This window comes from Pteropus medius, unplaced genomic scaffold (assembly GCF_902729225.1).
Source record: "Pteropus medius unplaced genomic scaffold, Ma_sr-lr_union100, whole genome shotgun sequence".
Taxonomy (NCBI): Eukaryota; Metazoa; Chordata; class Mammalia; order Chiroptera; family Pteropodidae; genus Pteropus; species Pteropus medius.
In genome coordinates, this window is record NW_024351729.1 from 22,294,052 (window position 1) to 22,314,468 (window position 20,417).

A 20,417-nucleotide genomic window follows, 5' to 3' on the forward strand; every position below is an offset into this window, starting at 1 on the left:
CGCAGGACTCGGACGATTGTGGACAGGGATTAGCGCAGGTCCGAGCCGCGCTCTAGCCCGGCCTCCAGGCCGGCCAGCGGAGGGCGAAGCCAAGCCTCCTCCCCTGTAGCACTCTACGCGTTCGCGCAGCGGAGGGAGGCGAAGGAGAGGGCTCGAACCCGAGTCAAGGGCGGGGCGGGGCCAGAACCCCTCTCTCATATTCCCAGACCTGCCCGCGCAGGGGGCGGTGCCCCAAATCTCTCGTTTCCCCGCCTGGGGGGGCGGGTCTAGGCCGATCCGTTGCCTAGCAACGGCCTGCCCCGCCCCCCCGTGGGCCGCTGCCGGCGCCTGCCCGCAGCATGGCCTGGCTAGGCTGGCCTGCGCCGTTCCTGTGGATCGCCAGCTGCGGGCTGCTGCTCTTTGTCCTCACCCTGCTCCTGAGCCCCCGCAGCTGCCGAGCGCGGCGGACCCTTCGCGGCCTGTTCATGGCGCGCAGCAAGCGGCTGCTTTTCCGAATCGGGTTAGTGCCGGACTCCCGCGGAACGCGTGCCTCGGAAAAACGAGCGCGCTAGGAAAGGGGGCTGAGAAGCCGCGGCTGGGGTAGGCTTGGCGGTTCGTACGGGGCAAGAGCTGGGGGATCCAGTCTAGAGGAGAGCGGTCGGAGAGGCGGGTTAGAGAAACCATTGATTTGGGGGAAAGAGAGGTGTTGTAAGGGGGGCGATTAAAATTGATATAGGCTGGGAGGATTGAAGGGGCAGGCCAGGGTGGTCAGAAATGGGGCGTGAGAGGACATCTGGAGAAAAGAGCCAGGTGAGGATCCGGAGACAGAGGAGTTGGAAAAAGAAGTTAGGTCGGTCAGTATCCCGGGTCGGGAAGGCCCCGGGCGGGCAGGTGCAGAAGAGGCTGAATGTCCGGAATGCCACATACCTTCTAAGTGTCATTTGAAACTGTCAATTCCTTCCACATGTCCCTGCTCCTCTCCCCCATCACCCTGCTCCCCACCATACAATGTAAGCTCTTCTGTCCCGAGTGAGGGCCCCCACCCTGCAGGGTCAGTCTGTCCCCTTCTTTCTATCCCCCTATCCTGGCCAGCGTGGGAAGCCTCAGGCTGTGAAGTGTGACCCTACTCACTCTGTTTGACTTGTTGAGGTTCACTGACCTCCCAATGACTTTTTCCTGTCTGACCCCTCCTTCTCTCCAGTCCTCACTCTTCCCTTACCCCCACTTCTGCCCCTTCCTAGGCCAGGCAAGGGTGGCCAACCAGCTCTGTTCTACCCTGAGACACTGAGATGCAGGGAAAGAGCCCCAAGAAGGCTTTCCTAGGACCCCTGTCCACTTTCCATTGCCTGAGAGCAGGACCTCAAGCCCCAATTTAAGGACAGGGTGATGTTGGGGATGGGAACTGTGGGAGCCCTGGCCACAGGCCAGGTTTGGGGGAGGACCTAAGCTTGGGAATTTCCTGAGCTTCAGAGAAAACATTCTAATTCTCCCCTCTTCCCCAAACCACCCCAGATACCCCAGAAGCTTCAGCCCTAGGATTCTCTTCACACTCAGCCTAAGAAATAGAGATGTAAAGGCCTAGTGGGGGAAAACACAGGGTGGGGGAGTCTTGAGTGTGTGCCTTTGGGTCATTCACATTTCTAAGAGCCCAAATAGTGGTCACAGTCTCCATAATGTTCCAACCAAGTCACCATTGCACTGCACATAGCATTAAAATAATGAGATTTATAAATATTTTAATATCTTCATATTTAGGATTAGAAAAAAACATTTCTCCCCACAAAATTTCTGGGAATTTTATAGCTCTATTTGGGGAAGGATTTTTCAATCTAGTTATGGCTTCAAAATTGGTAACATTGAAATCATATAAATGGCCTGAGGAAGTAGGAAATAAAAGTTTCCACAAGGAACTGGAATCAGAAGTTCTGAGATCACAATTCACAAGTTCACCACCTCAGAATCCTGAGAGTTTGGGTCTTCCTGGAACATGGGATCTGGGAGTTTCCCAACCTCCAAATTTGGAAATCTCAGATAGCTTCTTTGGAATTCAGTATTCCTCTAAGCTTTCCTGTGTCTGCATTTCAAGGTTGCCTTGGAATCCACTCCCCAAATTTGCAGAGCAGAAGGGCGTGCCTGGAGTCAGAGTTCAAGAACCTGCCCCTCCAAGGTCTGGGAAACAATCAATTCAGTCCCTTGGGGGAGAGGCTGCTGGCTGCTGGGAGGGAGAAGGGGTGTTAGCAGGAAACAGGCTGGGGAAATGGGCAGGTGTTAATGCTGTGGGAGTGCCTCCAGGAAGGATGGAGAGGGAGGACAGGACTTGACTGGGAGGAGCAGAGTACATGGGCACCCTAAGCGTGTGGCTAAGAGGACCACAAATAGAAGAGTCTGTTGGAGTCTAGAAAGCAGACAATGAAAGTACTAAGTAACGCCTGAGAGAGGAATGATGGTTCATGTTATCATTAATAACAGTAATCTCTGGCATTTGACAGTTTTATAAAGGGCTTTCCTCAAACATAACCACAGTTATCTTAGGGTGGGGAATAACTGGGCACAGTGGAGGGTAGATCTGGGCTAATCTGAGGTAGACACATGCATTTGGGACTCTGAGGGGTATGGGAGATTGTGTGTAGTAGTTAAGCGCATACCATGAGGGGTCGGATAAATCTGCTTTTGAATCCTAGCCTTGTTGCTTAGTAGCCATGTGACCTTAGATAAATAACTCAGCCACTCTGTGCCTCAGTTGTTTGCATCTGTAAAACAGGCATAGTGATAGCGCCTCCCTCCCAGGGCTCCTGTGAGGATCAAATGAAATTGTGCAATATGTGCTCAGGGCCAAGGTTCATAGTAAGTGCTCAGCAGATGATAGCAATGGCTCATTCCATAGCGGGGATGGGTGGAAGGGAAGGAACGTGATGCTGGCAGGGTCCTTCTGGAGCTTCCTTACATACTTCTACTATCTTCTAAGTCCACCTACCCATCGGGAAATCCCATATCCCTTCATTCAGTGAACCCTGGGTCAGGACTGTGGGATCACAGATGTAAGTAGAGTCTAGTGGCTATTCTCAAGGAGTAGCGGAAGGAGCATGTGAACGGAGACCCAATCTGTGGCAGAAGTCAGGGCATGACAAGGTCCCTGGGAATGACAGGGTGTGCCTGAGGAGGCTGGGATCAGGAGTGTGAGCTCTCCCAGCTGTGCCCCCCGACCCTGCAGCTTCATGCCTCAGTTTCCCTTTTGCCCCTTTGCCTTCTCAGTGGTAGCTGAGGGGGGGTTGCAGACTGGGGCCATGAGCAAGAGCCTCTGTTTTCAGAGTGGGAATGAATGGGGAATAAGGCTGTGTTTGTGCAGAGCTGAGAAAGTGGATGGTGGCCTGCCTTTGGGGCTGGACAGTCCTAGCTGACAAAAGCTTTGCTCGCCGCCCCCAACCAATAGAATCCCTTTTCTATTCCTAGGCATAGAGGATCTTTCTTGACCCTCATGACCCAAGTAAAACCAACTGTCCTCGGGACAAACCTTGCTAGCTGCTCCACTTCTACAAAAGGAAGCCCCTGCTATGGGGCCAGTGAAGCCCACTGGCTTGACTTTCAGCAGTGGCAAGAATCCTGAGCTAAGGGCTTTTGGGTGAATGACCTACCTGCTCATGGACTGAATCAACGCCGGGTAGAGGCAGTGGGCCGGGCCATCCACAACACAGCCTGCAGGAGAGGAGTGGGGTCCTTTTCATTTCTTCAGGCCTTTGGGACCTTGGAGAACTGTAGCCCCAGCATCCACAGTGGCCCCTCTGCTGTCCCCCAGCTTCCCCTCTGCTGCCAGGTTAGTCTCCAGACCATGGCTCTGAGCAGGTGGCCTCTTCCCCTAACTACATTGCCTACAAAATGGAGTCCACACCCCTCACCCACCCACACCTGCTCCAGATCTGCCCAGTTCCATCTTCTCAAGGCCCTGGGCTCTTTCCATACTTCTGCCTGAGGGCCTATCAGACCTTCCTCCCTCCCTTACATCTCTACCTGTCAAATTTTGTTGCATCCTCAAAGCTTGCCTTCAAAATATATCCAAGATCTGAACACTATTTCCACCTCCACTGCTCCCACTCTGGGTCAACCCACGGTCAGCCCAGCCTCTCACCCGACTGCTTCCTTTCGCCTTTGTACCTCTAACCAGAATGAAACTGTTAACATTTAATTCAGAAACGGGCCACTTCTCTGCTCAGATCCTAGCTCAAAGGCGCCATCTCACCTTTTCTGATCTTCACTCTGCTCGTTATGCCTGGGTCACCCAGGAACTTTGCCGTCCCTCAGGCGCTCCCAGGCAGCCTCACCTCAGAGCCTTTCTGTTGCTGTTCTCTGTCACTAGAACCTTCTTCTCCCAACCCCTGGCCACATGGCTTGCTGCCTCACCTCCTTCAGATCTCTGCTCACATTTTACGTGATTAGAGCATCCTGCCCTGACCACCCCATGTGAAAATAGCAACTCCCATTGACTTGTCTTTTGGTTTATTGGTTTTCTCCCCCAACCAGAATATGAGTTGAATGAGGGAAGACACTTCGTTCAGTACCATAACCCAGCTTCCAGAACAGTGCCTGGCACAGAGTTGGCCATCATTAAATGTCTTTTTTATGAATGAATGAGTGAAAAGCTTGGCCCAGGGGCTGTCTCCTCTGTGAAGCCTGCCCAGCCTACTTAGTCAAAATTCATCTCTTCCTCCAGAGTGGCCCCTGCCACAGTCTCTTCTCTTGGAGTTTTCATTGCATTATCTTGTTTGTCTTTGCATTAGGTGTTCACAGGTCTGATTCCCGACTAGACTCCCACAGGTCTGGCCCAGAGAGCAGGACTGGATCAAGAGGGCCTGGGATTGGCCGTGGTGGGGGATGGGGAGGGTGGGTGTGCAAAACAAACAGACCCAAACCAAACACAAACAGATCCCAGGGGCTTTGGCTGGGCAAGTGACCTGGGATCCTGGGCAAGGAGATGGAACTAGTCTGGGCCTCCTGGCCAGGACTGAAATACCACAGACAGGCCACCAGCAATGGCTGTGCCTCTGGTCCTTCCTGAGAGCCCTCAGCAGCAGCTCCTTCTCCCTCTAGGAAAGACGGGCAAAGGTCTGGAAAGGGCCTCAAAGTCTGCGGAAGACCATAGCCAGGATGGGCATGGTGCTGGTAAACACAGGCCCCCTGATCTCTTGGCAGGCCTGTGTTTTGACCATGTGCAGGCACTGCCCCTCTCCTGGGCTTGGGGAAGTAACCCCCACCCCAACCGCCAGGCTTGCTGGCAGCTTCAGGAAACTCACCCTCTAGGGCCTTTTTAGCTGTCTCATTATCTTCTTCAGTTTCCTCACTTTTGAGAGAGCATAAAACATTGAGCCTTTCTCTTTGTCCCTGGGGGCCTTCAGAGCAGGCCTTCCTCCATCAGGACTGTGTCCTGGTGGCCCTCCAAGTCCTGCAGCCCTCACATAGCCATTTCCAGGTTTGTTTCATAAAGAATGCCCTGTGGCTGGTCAGAGGCAAAGCCTTCATTGCGTATTCTTGCTGATTCCCCACTGGGCTCCCACAGGCCTGGCCCAGGGAGTAGGAGGGCCTGGGATTGAGCGGGGAGGAGGGGAAGTGGGATGTGGGGGAGACAGAGAAGCCAAAAGAAACAGATCAGAACAAAAACAAAACCCAGAAGCAGAGGCCTGGGGTCTGGGGAGCTTGAGAGAAACCCAAAGCACCCCCTGACCAGAGGCCTCACCAAGCTGGCTTGCCTGTTGGGTCCTGGTGGAGTCTGGGGCCCACTAGAATTGGGGGTCACTTAGGGAGTACCAGAGGGAGGTAGGGGCCAAGACAGGTGACCCCGGTAATAGGGACTTTTCAAGTCATTCTGTTGGATGCAGAGCCCCTGCCCTCCCCCCCCCCCAGCCCCGGCCCCGCAATGCTGCTCCCCTTCTGCCCCAGGGCCTAGCTGGGCCAGACACACCAATGTCCTCAAGCATCTCTCGGGGCTGCCTAGGATGGTGAAACGCCCTTTAGGAAGGAGAGGAAGAAAAGCTGCATTGTGTGTTCTCTACTTCTATGCCAGCGGGAGGAGGTCAGGGGCCAGGGCTGTGTCTCACAGTCCTCAGCTGTCCTACCAGCCTCCCATGGGGCCGGAGGGTTAGACTCAGATACCAGAGAAGTCACGCTCTGGTTCATTGAGAGAGGAGCATGATCCCTCACTGGGGTGCAGGGATGGCCCCTCAGGACAGCTGCAGGGCTCGCCCCAGCTGCTGTCCCCTCCCCCACCCCCGCCCTGCAGAGTGGTTTTTCTGTCTCCCATCTAGGTCCCAGAGGACTAATTAGGAAACTTTCTTCTCCTTTTGGTGAGACGACTGTGGGTAGTTTTGGGCCCCAGAAATGCTGAATCAGAATATAGGAAAGGGACTGAAAAAGGAAAAGGCCAGCATCTTCATGTTTTCCCGCCACCCCTGGATCACTCTGATGCAGCTAGCCCAAGATCTAGATCCCAGCCTTCTGTCCATGCCTTGGGACCCCATGGCGGAGAGTCTGACTCCTCCATCTGGTCCTGGTGTGTCTGTGTCATCTCGTAAGTCATGTGAGCTTGTTGGGCTCTGCTTCTTGCCACTGGCAACACAAGAAAGGAAGCCATAGGACCCATTCCGTGGAACAGGGATGTCCCAGGGAGCTGGGGGGGAGGGCTAGGAGATACAAGGATAGGTCCTTCCGTCACTCCTGCACCTTCGCATTTTCCCATCCGGGGTCCATTCAATATGCGATGAAGGCTTTGCCTCTGACCAGCCACAGGGCATTCTTTATGAAACAAACCCGGAAATGGCTATGTGAGGGCTGCAGGACTTGGAGGGCCACCAGGGTCCTGAATTGTCTTCTGCATCTGGCTCAGATGCTTCCCAGGGAACCATCAACTCAGTCAGATTAGGAATCACAGAGCCCAGATTTCAAAGGGATCTTTGGGATTCTCCAGTTCAGGGTGTCCTATCCTGCGGTCTTCGTGGCAAAAAGTTGCATTTATAATGAGTTGGGGCGGGGGGCAGGGAGGATTCTTAATGTTCACCAGATTCTCAAAGGGGTGCGTGTCTCAAACAGGCCCAACTAGTGCCCCAGGAGTCCCAGAGGCCAGATCCCAGGCTGTGTGGTCACTGTAACCACCTTGACTTTTCATTTTTCTCAGCAAAGGCCCTCAAAGGTTTTGGGTGTGCCCCCAAAATAGTTCTGGTCCACTTATCTCATCCTAGCCCCTCATTTGGGGTTTGGGGAGGATTTTAGTGGTTAGGAGTACAGGGGGTTAGGCTGCCAGGGCGAACCACTGTGCCAACACCTACTGCTCTGTGATCCTGAGCAAATCCCTTCCCTCCTCTCCAGGCTCCACTGACCTTGTCTGAAATGTGAGGGAATGATAGATAGTACCTGCCTCAGGGTTGTTTGGAGGATGACAGGAGATCAATGATAGGAGGCATTTAGCTCAGTCTGCTCACGTGGGGTCAAAGAAAGCTGTGGAAAAGGTCATTGCTATTAAAGATGAGCCGGTGGGCTCTGGAGAGATGCCCTACCCTGGGTGGGCAAAGCCTCCGTGAACCTGTCTATAGACCCCCTGTCTAGTGCTCCCTCAGCTCCTCCCTGATCCAGACCCCAGGGCCGGGGAAGTTGAGATTTTGTGCCCCAGTGACACAGACCCTACACATGCCCTTGGATCTAGTGACCTGCTTAGCCGAGCACTCTGCTTGGCCAGGTGTGTAGGTGCAGCAAGGAGAGGGGAGGGACTTGGAAGCAGGTGGATGAGGAGGGGAGGGGAGAGCAGGAGCAGAGGTAGCTATAACTGTGGCTCAGGACACCCCCACCAGGCTTCACAGGGTCCACAGCCCGGCATGGGGCCAGTTGCATGAGGTGCCAAGTAGAAAATCCCCTTTCTGTGCCTGGTGGCTTTAACGCCTGCATGCCTGGCCCTCCTTGGCCTTTCCCAGTCACCAAACATTCGTGAGTGCCAGTTCTGTGCTGTGCTAATGCTGGAGGTATCCAAGAGGATACAGAGGAGCCACGGAGAGCAGTCTGGGTCTCCAGCCTAGTCTGCCTGCCCTCTGCCCTCTGATTAGGGAGCTGGTAGAAGTCCGACAAGGCCCTGCCTCTGAGGGGCTCACTCCTCTTGGAGGGACGGGGGGTGGCTGAGTGCTCCACATGGAGCAGAGGAAGGAGGCTTCCTGCTGGGGTAATGGGGAGATGAAGGGTTTGAGCTGAGCCCTGAAGGAGGCTTTGGACTGCAATAAGTGGAGAAGGCCTGGAGGATATTCCAGGCCAGAAACCTGCAGGAGGATGGTAGTTCTGAAATTTTAATAAGTTATTTCAAGCATGCAAAAGAAGGTAGATAACAATCTCTTCCCATCCAGCTCAAGAAAATATTACAGACTCTGCAGGGCTGTGCCCACCTCCTCTGCTCTTGCGGGGTGCGCTGTCCCTGGGCTGCTGGTTTGATTCTTTACTGTACACCTCAGTATCCCAAAGTAGGTGATAGTTTGCAGGCTTTGGCATTTTTCATAAATATTGTCAAATTGTTTTCTCTGCAGTATGCTCAATGTTATGTTTAAGCGTCGTGCATGCTGAGATCTGGTGCCCGAGTTAGCGGTCCCCAACCGTTTTGGCACCAGGGACTGGTCTGCCTATGAGAATCTAATGCCCGATAATCTGAGGCGGGGCTGAGGCGGGGCTGAGGCGGTGATGCTAGCGCTGGGGAGCAGCTGCGAATGCAGATGACATTTTGCTCTCTCACCCGCTGCTCACCTCCTGCTGTGCAGCCAGGTTCCTAACAGGCCACCGGCCCATACTGGTCCGTGGATTGGAGACCCTTGCTCTAGGTTATTTGTTTTCCTGGTTGTGTAGTTTTCCGTGGTCTGACGATATCACCGCTTATTTATCCATTGTGCAGCTGGTGGACATTTGCGGGCGTTTGCTTGTTCCCCCTCAGGAACACAGGGTCCTCACTGGGCCATGCGGAGGGGAGGAGGCAGAGACTTGCCTCAGTCCCAGTTTGGAGGGCCTGCCCAGGAGTCAGACACTCTCTTCTCTGTAAGCTGTGCGAGCCACCGAAGGCTTTTGAGCAGTAGCGGGACCCAGTCAACATCAGTGCTTTAGGAACTTAAATTTTTGCCAGTGGCTTGCAGTTTGGGTTGAAGGCCAAGAGCTGAGTAAAGGAGGCTTTCGTAAGGGTCTGGTTAAGAGCTTCTAGGGCCCGTTCCCTGGTGAGCCCATGTGGTAGGGACTTGAGAGGGATTCTGGTCACGTATGCCAGGGAGAGAGTTAAATCAGCACTAAAGCTGTGTAACAGGCCTTTTTCCAGGAAGAGAGGCAGTAGGAGGAAGAGTTGACAAAGGTGGTTTTGGACTTTGGTGATTGTGACACTGCCAATGTGCGGGCAGATAGAGGAGCCAGAGCTCAGAGACTTGAGTCATGCGGAAGTCATTGTCAGGGAAGGACTGGGCCTGGGAGCCTCAAGAAAGTGTCCCAGTGTCACTAGGTCCTCAGGCCCCTCCCTCCTCCATGCCTCAGTCCTGCGTTCCCCTGCAGTGCACTGTGATCCAGACTTCAGGCACACAAGGGCCACCCCATCCTCCCCACAGCCAGCAGGGCGCAGATCTCAGGTCTGGTGTCCATCCCCACCTTTCTCCATCTCCAGTACCCCCTCTATGCCAGGCCTTTGTCCTCTCGCCCACTTAGTGACTCGGTTTCCCCTGCCACCTTCCACTCTACCCCCTTTCACTATACCCCCTACACAGCAGCCAAGGGAGCTCTTAGAAAGGGAAGTCAGAGCAGGTGCTTCCCCGCTTTAAAAGCCACCAGCAATTTTCTACCCTCTCCCGTGACCTGGCCCCTGCCCACTTTGCTGACCTCTTCCCTGGTGCTCTCTGCCCGTCCTGCCCTACCAAGGCCTCCTGGCAACTCCTAGAACACGCCCGCTTCTGCCTGTTCCAGGCCTTGGTGCTATACCCCCAGTCTGCGCTGCTGGCTTCCTCTTGGAGCATCCCCAGCTCAAAGGTTGTCCTCAGAGAAGAGGCCTTCCTTGACCACTCTGTCCACAGTAAGACCTCTTCCCTTCCAACGACTCTCCTCCATCGCCAGCTAGAGTTAACTGCTGGTTTGTCTACTGCTCTGTTTTCCCGTTTGGTCTGTTTGCCACTCCACGCGCTATGCTGGCAGGAGCCCAGCTGCCTTGTTCTCTGCTCTCTGCACCCTGACTAGCACATGCAGTAAATATTTGCTGAATACAGCAAATGAAAGAGAAGGGCCTCCTTTACTGCAGCTTCACAGTGTACAGCCCCTGCTGTTGTGGATCTTGACCTTCATTGGTGGACAAAGGATATGTAATGAACATCCCAAAAAGGAAGACAGGGAGCATTTAGCCATGTGCTAACAGCCGTGAGGGGGCACCTAAGCGAATGTGGGAAGGAAACAATAGTTGCTCAACATTTCCCACTGCCAGGTCTTTGACTAAGTGTTACCATTTGTTATCTTGTTTTATTTCACTTAATCTTCACACAGTCTTTCCTGCCGGGGTATGTTTTGGTATTGCCGTTTTATAAATGAGGAACCTGACTTGTGAGACCAATGACTTGCCCACGCTTCCAGGGCTAGGTGAGCCGAAGCCACGACGAGAACCCAGAGCTTTCTCTTACCAGAGACTCTGGACTTCCCATAAGCCTGTGAAGGAAAAAATGAAGTCAAGAGCAGGACTCCAAGCATGGATACGAAGTGGTTGTCAGGGCACAGAGGAAAGGGCGACTTAAAAGATATTTTATTCTTTTTTAACTTTTCATTTTGAAACAGTTTCAGACTTGCAAAAATAGTACATGGAATTCCCATATGCCCCTTACCCAGTGCTCCCAAATGATAATAGCTTTCATGACCACGGAAAATGTTAATAGCTTTCATGACCACGGTACCGTTATCAAAACCAAGAAGTTAACATCCATATGAATTAGTAACTACTCTCCAGACCTTATTGAAGTTTCACCAGTTGTCCCACTAACGTTCTTTTTCTTGTCTAGAATCCAACCCAGAATATTAGGTTGTTCCAACCAACCCCCTCTGGGAGGGCATCTTAGTTGTGCCAACTCTCCGTTATCAGTTATCATGACAGCACAGCGCAAGAGTTAGCAGCTGCCGCCAGCTGCCCCCCTCCCTCCCGCCAGGGTTCTGCACTTCCCTTCTGCCCGGTCCCTGGTGAGCTTTCCTCAGATTCGCACACGTTCTGCTCCCTTGCTTCTTGCAAAGTCGCCTCCAGAGAGAGGCCTTCCTTGACTCCAGTATCTAAAATAGCAGTTGCTGTCATCATCTTCTATCCTTTCGCCCTGTTTTATTTCGTCATCTTTACTTGCCAATATGTTTATTGTCCTATCTGTCCCACTAGAATATAACCTGAGTGAGGGCACCGACTCTGCCTTTCTCAACTGTGTGCCCAGAGCAGGCTAATAGCAAGGCCCCACTAAATATCATTGAATGAGTGAAAGTTTGAAGTGGCTGAAACTGACTTAAAAATACAAGAGAAAGAGGGCTTATGAAAAACAAGTATAGGCCTGTTAAGCCACGCTTCTCTTGCTCAGGCTCGCTTCCACGTGCGGAAGTGGACTTTCCCTTCTAATGAAAACTTTTCTACTGTAAAACAAACAAACAAAAACAAAAAACGAGCATAAAGACACAAATGATGGCAAAACCTCCCTTTACTGTGTTGAAATTCCCAGTCAATACAAGTGCGTGGACACACAACGGAGGGGTCGCAATGATTAAACTTCAGCAAAATCCTTCCTACCAAACTGTCGTGGAAACCTGCTTGGTTTTGATCCAGTTGTTTTCAAAGGGGCTTGAAGAGTGGTCTACCATGAACCCCAACCCCCTCCCCAACGTAGATACAGGAAATTCAGGTAGAGGTTTATGGTCCATCAACTTTTCCATCTCCAATTGAATCAGGCAGAATCCCACCCGCTTTCTGACTGACCTGTTGTGTAGCCCTAAGCATTGACTGCCCCACACCCACCCCTGCTTCAGTTTTCCTTCTGAGAGGCCGGAGCCTGAGAGAGCTCCTTTCCATGTCGGCAGGGTTAGCTACATACTTTGTAAAGCCCAATGTAAAATGAAATTTTGAGCCTCTTGTTCAAAAAGCAGAAAAAAAGTGAAAAAGTGCCATGGAAGGTACTGAAATATAAAGCTTTTCTTCCACAGTCTCTCTTTCGACTCGCCATGAATTTTTTAATTTGCTATTTAATGATATTCTAAGTCAAGAAAAATTAAAAGTCTAAATCATTAGCATAAGTTTTACCATTCATTTTTATATTATGCAATACCAGTTTTCAAAATGCAAGTGTAAGAACATTTAACTCATGTGAATCACTGAAACTACTTAATTCACATTTCTTAACTTTATAGGGAGATTTATTTTGTTCTTACCAGAACACTGGAAACGCTGCACAAAACTAACTCAACTGTTTTTTATTTCACTTCTTGACACACCCATATTCGACCTGCTCTCTCTGCCTTCACACTCTACCTGCAGCTTGCTGTCGAGGAAGAACTAAAAGGAGGAGGACAGACCAGTCACCCCCTTTCCCTTTCCTTCTGTAGCATCGTCTGCGGCATAGACGGTTTGATCACACAGGGAAGTAACACGAGTAAGAAAGGATATGGTAGGGTTTCCTAGAAACCCACTGCTTTCTTTCTGTCTTTGAAGCAAATTCAGGCCAGTCAGTGCTCCCCTGACTCAGTCATAGATGTACGCTCACCTTGTATTACTTTGAGTCTTGTCGAGTTCCCACACATAGTAGGTCCACCAGAATTCTGTGCTCATGGGGCATTGCCAACACGATATGTGTATGGGACAGCGAGGAACAGAGCATACACATATTGTGTGTATGTTGTTCCATCAGACTTTACTTACAAGATACAAGGTCAAAGGTAAAATCATTAAGAATTTCAAGATGGCAACAGCAGAGCATTAAACCAAGCAGGGGGCCCTGTGTGACCACACAGGTCGCACACCTGTGAAGCTGGCCCTGAGTGCTGGCATTCTGTATTCAGAGGACTCTGTCACTCACACGTCATCTCCTTTCTTTTTGCTGCCTTTTCACTGTGTAGCCTGGGATGACCTGGAATGGCCTGGAATGGTGGCCAGAGGAGGGAGGGAGTGTGGTCAGCCTATCCAGCTTCACCTCTCCCTCCACCAAACAGCCAAACAGAACTTTCTAGTTTCCCCAAACAAATTATAATAGCAGCCCTATTGTCTGCTATTACAATTTCCCCTATCCCAGTGATTCTCAAAGTTGTGGCTCCTGGACTAGCATCATCAACATCACCTGGAGCTTTTTAGAAATGCAAATTCCCAGGCCCCACCCCAGACCTGCTAATTCTGGTGAGGCAGAGAAATCTGGTTCAACATCCTTGAGCATCACTATGATGTCACTGCTCTTCCTGAAATATATTTCTTGCCTAATTCAGCCTCCTAACTCTTCCATCCCTTTCACCAAATAAACCCCTCACCCTCCAGAAGTCTCCCTTTGAATTCTTCACTTCTCCCCTGATGGGCTGTGAACTGGGGGCGTGTCTGTCTTGTTCTCCGTCTTGTCCTCCGTCTTGTCCTGAGTACTGAGCAGGGCAAACAGCAGGCGTCCAGTAAGTGATGGTGGAGTGCCACGGACTGAGGGACGGACTGAGGGACGGCCACAGGAGCGGAGACATGGGGCCTGGGCATCACGGAGGGTCCGGGGTGTGGGGGCTGAGCACGGACATCCTGCCCCGCAGGTACAGCCTGTACACCCGCACCTGGCTTGGATACCTCTTCTACCGCCAGCAGCTGCGCAGGGCTCGGAATCGCTACCCCAAAGGCCACTCCAGAACCCAGCCCCGCCTCTTCAACGGTGAGCTCTGACTGCCCTGGGCCCACATCGCCCCAGTCATGTGCACCCCTCCTTCTTGCCTAACCCCTGTCACATACCCCCAACTGCGGGGCTCCCTGCGTGCCACCCCACCCACAGCCCATCTCTGTCCCCAGGAGTGAAGGTGCTTCCCATCCCCGTCCTCTCGGACAACTACAGCTACCTCATCATCGACACCCAGGCCCGGCTGGCTGTGGCTGTGGACCCTTCAGACCCTCAGGCTGTGCAGGTGAGGGGCAGGGGTACCTGGGGTCACCTTGGAGACTGACAGCTGCCTCTCACTAGAGACGGGGGCTGACCCTGGTCCCTCTGCGAATGGGATGCGCCCCCTCCAATGCACTCACACACAGACCCCAACGGGTACATCCACGTAGAGACTCCCACAACCACAGCCAGGGGGAGGGTTGGTGTCCAGGCCGTGGCTGGAGGAAGGGAGGAAGGCAGCAGTGGGACCATCAGAGCCAGAGAGACAGCGATGCTGACCCAGGCCCCTGGCTCTGATAGGTTTGCTCTTTCTCTCACTCTCTGTGGCCCCCTTTCTCTCTTCTCTCTTCTCTCCTCACCCGTGTCAGTATCCGGGTCTCTCCATCTTCCCTTTCATTTCTTATTTCTGTGTGTGCATGTGTCTGTGTGTCTGCCCCCTCCACGAGTTTCCCTCTCCCCCCCTCCCCTCCCCCTCCCCTCTTCTCCCATGTGCCCATGCTGGATCTCAGCTCTTCTCCCTTTCCCAGCCCTCTGCTCCCCACACCCTTCTCATTCTCTCACTCCATCCCCTCCCTCTCCATCGCCCCTCCCTCCTCTCCCTTCCTCTCCTCTCTACCCAGCACCCATGCGCCTGTTTCTCTCTGCCTCATGTCCTGTGCTGCACCCTGTTCCTCAGTCTCAGTACCTCCTCTCTCCTCCAGGCTTCCATTGAAAAGGAGGGCGTTACCTTGGTTGCCATTCTCTGCACCCACAAGCACTGGTAAGGGGCTGGGGTAGAGGGTCTGGGTGCAGACAGTCTTCCCTGGCTGACCCTTGCCCCGGCTGGGGTGGCCAGGCCTGGGCCCTGTAAAACAGGCTGGGCTGGGGGTCAGGGAGTCAGGATGGAGGTCACCTACCTTCTTCATGAAGCACTGGGGCACCAGCAGAGAGGGAAGGAGAGGGTCAAGTCTCCCACCGCTCCACTTACCAGGCTCCTGGAGCCCCAGAGGAGGGCAGGGCAGGGGAGGCATTTATTTTTCACTCTGTGTGCATATATTAGATGCCTCCTGTGCACTGGACATAGACAAACCTTGTGATCTCTCCTCTCAAGGAGATCATAGTCCAACACAGGCCCTGTATGGAAGTGCACAGTAGTAAATGATGATAACTATAGCAGTGGCACAGGGTACAGGAGTGGGGGGGGGAGGGGTACCAGGCGGGGCATAACCAGATTCACTTGGAGGAATTAGAGGCTGACGACCCTGGGGCTGAGAAAGTTAAGTTGGCATTGGCCAGGTAATCGGGGGTAGGTGTTGGCAAGTTGTAGGGATGACGTTCTGGGCAGGAGAGTAGCTTAAACAAAGGCCTGGCTCAGTGCAGAAGCCGAGGCCCCCAGGGCTCAAAGGCCTGGAGGTGCCATGGGGAAGAGGGAGGCGAGGAGGCCCAAAGCCCCTGCCTGTCTCTGCTGTCCTACCTACAGGGACCACAGTGGAGGGAACCGTGACCTCAGCCGGCGGCACCAGGAATGTAGGGTGTACGGGAGCCCTGAGGATGGCATCCCCTACCTCACCCAGTGAGTGCCTGGCCCAGGGGTGGGATGGCTCTTCTGCGGGCCCTTTTCTTCACCCGCATCCTTCAGCTGAGTATTTCGCGGGTATCTGCAGTTGAATCTTTGCTGATGCCTTTCCCGGAACTTAGAGAGCGGATCACAGCCCGTTTGAAGACCGTTACTGCCAGTCCCCCCACTGATCCAGCCATGGTCCCTGAAACAGGAAGAGGGGAGATTTTGGCTCCGAAGCCCTGGGCACTGAGGGTGCCTTCTCTCTCTGGTGTGGAGAGCTTGACTCCTGTGAATCACCCAGCCTCTTGGGCCTATACTGGGATAGGGCCAGCATGGCTGCCATAAGTTCTAGTACCTTCTCTCCCCTATTGTCTTGCTCCTCAGTCCCCTGTGTCATCAAGATGTGGTTAGCGTGGGACGGCTTCAGATCCGGGCTCTGGCCACCCCTGGCCACACGCAAGGCCATCTGGTCTACCTGCTGGATGGGGAGCCCTACAAGGGTCCCTCCTGCCTTTTCTCAGGAGACCTGCTCTTCCTCTCCGGCTGTGGTGAGTTCCCCAAAGAGAAGAGAGCAGAATAGAAGTGAGGGAGAGAGGCCAGGGCAGGGGCCCAAGGACGGCCACACAGCATTAAAGCATTGGTTTCGGCACAGATGTTGCTTCGGCAGTTACTCCGATTTGGAGTTACAGTTACCTATGTTACCCCCTTTTTTTTTTAAGTATCACCACTTCCCACAGGGGATGGACAGAATGAGACAATGCCTGTAACTGAATACAGACCTCACAGGGCATTTGATTCCACTGGGTAGAGCCTGGTTCTCTGATATATTTACTGGCGGACTGCGTCACAAAACCTTGAGAACCCCTGAATAAGAGGATGATACTGTGGTTGGGGGGGATCACAAGTCCCAGGCTGTGTGGAGTCCCAAAAGGCAGCACAGGCAAAGAAGGAAGTGTTCTGGGGAAAAGAGCAACCCAAGATGACTGCTTGGGGTCCTAGAACTCAGCCTGAAGACTTGGCACCCCCTCTTGGCACTCCACGTGTCAATATGTGTGATGGAGGCCTTCGGATGGGCTTGGCTGGGGGTGAATATTTGGGCCCTGCTCCCAGTGGGAAGGAGGGAGTAAGATGCCTAGGAGGGGTGCGTGCCCAGGCATGGTTGAGGGCTGGTGGCCAGCCCACGCTGTGCCAGCTGGCCCCCACCCTGCTTCGCGTACCTTATCGCATGCTGTGTTATCTTTGTACCTTGTAACACGCTCTCTGACCACACCAGGACGGACCTTTGAGGGCACTGCAGAGACCATGCTGAGCTCGCTGGACACTGTGCTGGGGCTGGGGGACGACACTCTGCTGTGGCCTGGTGAGGTGCCCCTCCCACTTCTCCTGGCCCCGCACCCTCTTAGCGTCCCTGCTGACTCAGTTCCTGGTCCAGAGGTGACACAACTCCACCTCAGGTGGCTCCCAGGAGCCCACTCTAGCAGTAGTGGCAGAGCTCCCTTCTTTTTGGAGTGCTGGCTCTGTAAAGCCTCTGCTTCGCCAGAGCCCAGGACAGAGAACAGCCTGTGCTCATCAGGTAGAAGTCAGTAAGTCCAGTCTGCATGTGTCCGTTGAATGCATCCATATCCACATGTTGCATGTCCAGACAGACAGACAGACTATATACTGCATGTCCATAGTTTGCAAAATACATTCACTAATATCTCGGTTAATCTTCAGAACATAATTTCATCCATCCATTCATTCATACTTTATTGAACAGCTTTGTTCAAGCTGTTCCCCTGCCTGGTACATACCTAACATATACCAGGCTCTGTTCCAGGAACCAGAGACACATCCTTGTTCAAGTGGCATTGTTTTCTTCACTTGCCAAAGAAAACTGTGGCCCAGAGAGGTGCCATGACTTGACTGAGGTCACACAGCTGGGCAGAGGCAGAGTCGGGCTAGAATGCAGGTCTCCTGGTTCCAGGCCTGGTGCTATCCCCTTGAACGGCTTCTGCCTCTTTACTCATGGCCGACTTGTGCCCACATTCAGGGAAGCAGCTCCATGTGGCCCGAGTGGTCCTGGAAGCACTGCCCCTCCTCCCCAGTTGTCGGTACACATAGGCCTAGGGCAGGAAGGACTTTTTCTGACCACACACCAATCTCTCTCTCTGCCTTGCAATCTCTCTCACTCGGCCCCATGGCGGTCCCTAGGTCACGAGTATGCAGAGGAGAACCTGGGCTTTGCAGGCGTGGTGGAGCCCGAGAACCTTGCCCGGGAGAGGAAGATGCAGTGGGTGCAGAGGCAGCGGATGGAGCGCAAGAGCACGGTGCGGGGCTGGGGGTCCAGGCGGGGCTGTGAGGGGGCCGCCCAGCAGAAAGGCTTCCTGCTGAGTTGGGCCTGCCCCCGGGGTGGGGGTGGGGTCTCCCAGAGCTCTGACATGTTTGCTTCACACTCTGGGGCCCCGAGCTGGGGCCCAGGCCAGGGAGGCTTCCCTCGTTGGGTCCTTTTTCCAGATTCTCCCTACCAAACCCAGATGCCTCTCTTCCCACAGTGCCCATCCACCCTGGGAGAGGAGCGCTCCTACAACCCGTTCCTGAGGACCCACTGCTTGGTGCTGCAGGAGGCTCTGGGGCCAGGCCTGGGCCCCTCTGAGGATGATGGCTACTCCCGGGCCCAGCTCCTAGAGAAGCTCCGCCGGCTGAAGGACCTGCACAAGAGCAAGTGATGTCCCCCAGCCCACCCTGGCCCACCCCCGTGGTGGGAAGGCCACCCATCACCCGCACATGCCATCCCTGCCTTTGCTACCACCACCAACTCCATCGGCGCCCACGGTGGGCATCATTTCCCAGCACCGGTCAGGGCACGAGGAGGAACCAGGCGATGAGACCTTGAGGCCGAGAGGAAGGGGCCTGCTCCAGGGCCTGGAGACTCCGTGGCGAGGCTGAGATTTCGAGGGCAACAGGGAAGGAGGGGCCTTGGGACATCTCCAGACCTGACCGGGAGGGATCCGCTCCTCCTGTCCCCTGTTCCTGCAGCGACAGGAGGGACATGGAGGCCGTTGTTAGCCTCTCCCTCAGGAGGCCTCACTCTCACGGGGGCCCCTGACCCTGGGGCAGCAGGAGCCATGAACAGGTTGAGTCCGTCTTCCCTCTTCTCCCATTCAGGGTTGGGGAAGAAACTGCATCCCCCAGAGTGGCCTGAGGGCGGTGCCTTGGCAAGGTGGTCACTCAGAGGGGCACCTGGACTCCTTTTCCGAGACACTGCCCGCTTCTTCCCTAAGTCTCCCTGCCCTGCCCCACCCCCACAAAGGCATTTTTCAAACAGAGCCATTTCCGAGAAAGGTGAAAGGGCTGAACGTCTGGCTGTCTGGCCAATCTCTGCCTCAGCGACCCCTCTACAGCCTGGCATAGGGAGGGTCTTGGTTGCCAAGGAAACCCTGACCTCAGGCTGACTGACGACACTGGAGGCTGTTGGGACTGCAGCCCAACAGTCCTGTAGGGGCAGAGTTCCTGCCCCTGCCCTGGGCCAACAGGGTCCCTCCCTCCCAGGGGAGAGAGAGCCATCCTCCTCCAAGGCCACTGCGGTTTTCTCGTCCTGGCCCTTATTCTTAGGAACTTCTGCCTTCCTCTAACTCCTGCTTTATCTTCAGCCCCTTTCCTCTTTCGGTAATTAACCACATTCATCTGGCCTCTTGCAGTTAGCCAAACACATTTCCGTAATTTGTCATGTGATCCTCGGCCCCATCCCAGCTATGGGGAGGGGGTCTGTGCAGCAGAGTTCAGATATCAGGAATCTGGGATCAGAGAGCTCTCAAATGAGTGGCAGCTTCCAGGACCCCAGGCCTGGGTCCTTCCCCTCTGCTCAGCCCTCCCTCAGCTCAGCTTCTCCTCTGGTCTCAGGCCCAGGTCCTGTAGGGGCCACAGTGCGGAATCCTATGGTCCTCGAGCAGGCGTACCTTGGATTAGCCAGGAGCCTTCTGTTCCTTTGAAGAGAAGCCTTCTCTCAGGCTCTGCTCACCCCTGGCAAGCCTCTGAGATGCCCCCTGCCCTCAGTTTCCCCACATCATCCGGCCTCTGCCTCCCTCTCCAGCCACAGCCTCTGGTACCAACTCTAGCAATACTCCCAGAATAGTTAGAGTTCCCCGCCCCCCAAGACATGCAGTTTCCTGCCTCTGTGCCTTCGCTCATGCTGTTTCTTCGGACTGGAATGCCTTTCCCCTGCTCCTCCTGCCTTGTCTGCCTGGCAAACACCTGTTCATCTCTCACAATCCTTCTCAAAGGCCCCCTCCTCCAGGAAGACAACCCCCATGCCCTTCCCCTCCCAGGCTACCTCTGCTCTTTGTAAATGCTTCTCTTGTGGCACTTATCACACTGTATTTGACTTGTTTACATGTTTGTCTCCCCTTCCAGACTGTGAACCCTTCAGGGCATGGACTGTATCTTATGCATCTTTGAATTTCTGCGCCTAGCACGGTGCCTGGCACACAGTAGGCGCTCAATAAATGTTGAATGAATGAATGATTTAACCGAGGCTCTGTCACTCAATGGGCTTATCTTTATTCCTGGTTCCATTTTTCTGTCTGGGTTACAGGTCAGCCAGCTTGAATTTGCTGCACTTAAAGAGCTTAGGCCAGAAACAACTCTATAAATATATTTTCCCATGGCTCATGTGCATTTTTTCAGGACTTACAATTTGCTAACCTCAGTGTTTTCCCAAGCTCGAGATGCACAAGTGTATGCTGGCCACAGGGGAGATGGTTTTACGTGGTCTCAGCACAGCAGTGATAGCACCTCAAGGGCAAAGCCTTGGTGCT

General features: G+C 53.7%; 1 protein-coding gene across 2 annotated transcripts; it reads left to right on the forward strand.

Moving 5' to 3' along the window:
- The first annotated feature begins 291 nt into the window (after positions 1-291).
- PNKD (PNKD metallo-beta-lactamase domain containing) lies at positions 292-20,129 on the forward strand. 2 transcript variants are annotated; one of them, XM_039844740.1, is made up of 9 exons: positions 292-499; positions 13,744-13,859; positions 13,994-14,106; positions 14,783-14,841; positions 15,541-15,633; positions 16,006-16,169; positions 16,895-16,981; positions 17,815-17,930; positions 18,156-20,129. In XM_039844740.1, the coding sequence occupies exons 1-9, from the start codon at positions 339-341 to the stop codon at positions 18,327-18,329; spliced, it is 1,083 nt and encodes a 360-aa protein (XP_039700674.1). In that variant the 5' UTR covers positions 292-338; the 3' UTR covers positions 18,330-20,129. The 2 variants fall into 2 exon arrangements, with proteins under 2 accessions (XP_039700674.1, XP_039700672.1); XM_039844738.1 differs by lacking the exon at positions 292-499 and adding an exon at positions 1,766-2,146.
- Positions 20,130-20,417: the final 288 nt, after the last annotated feature.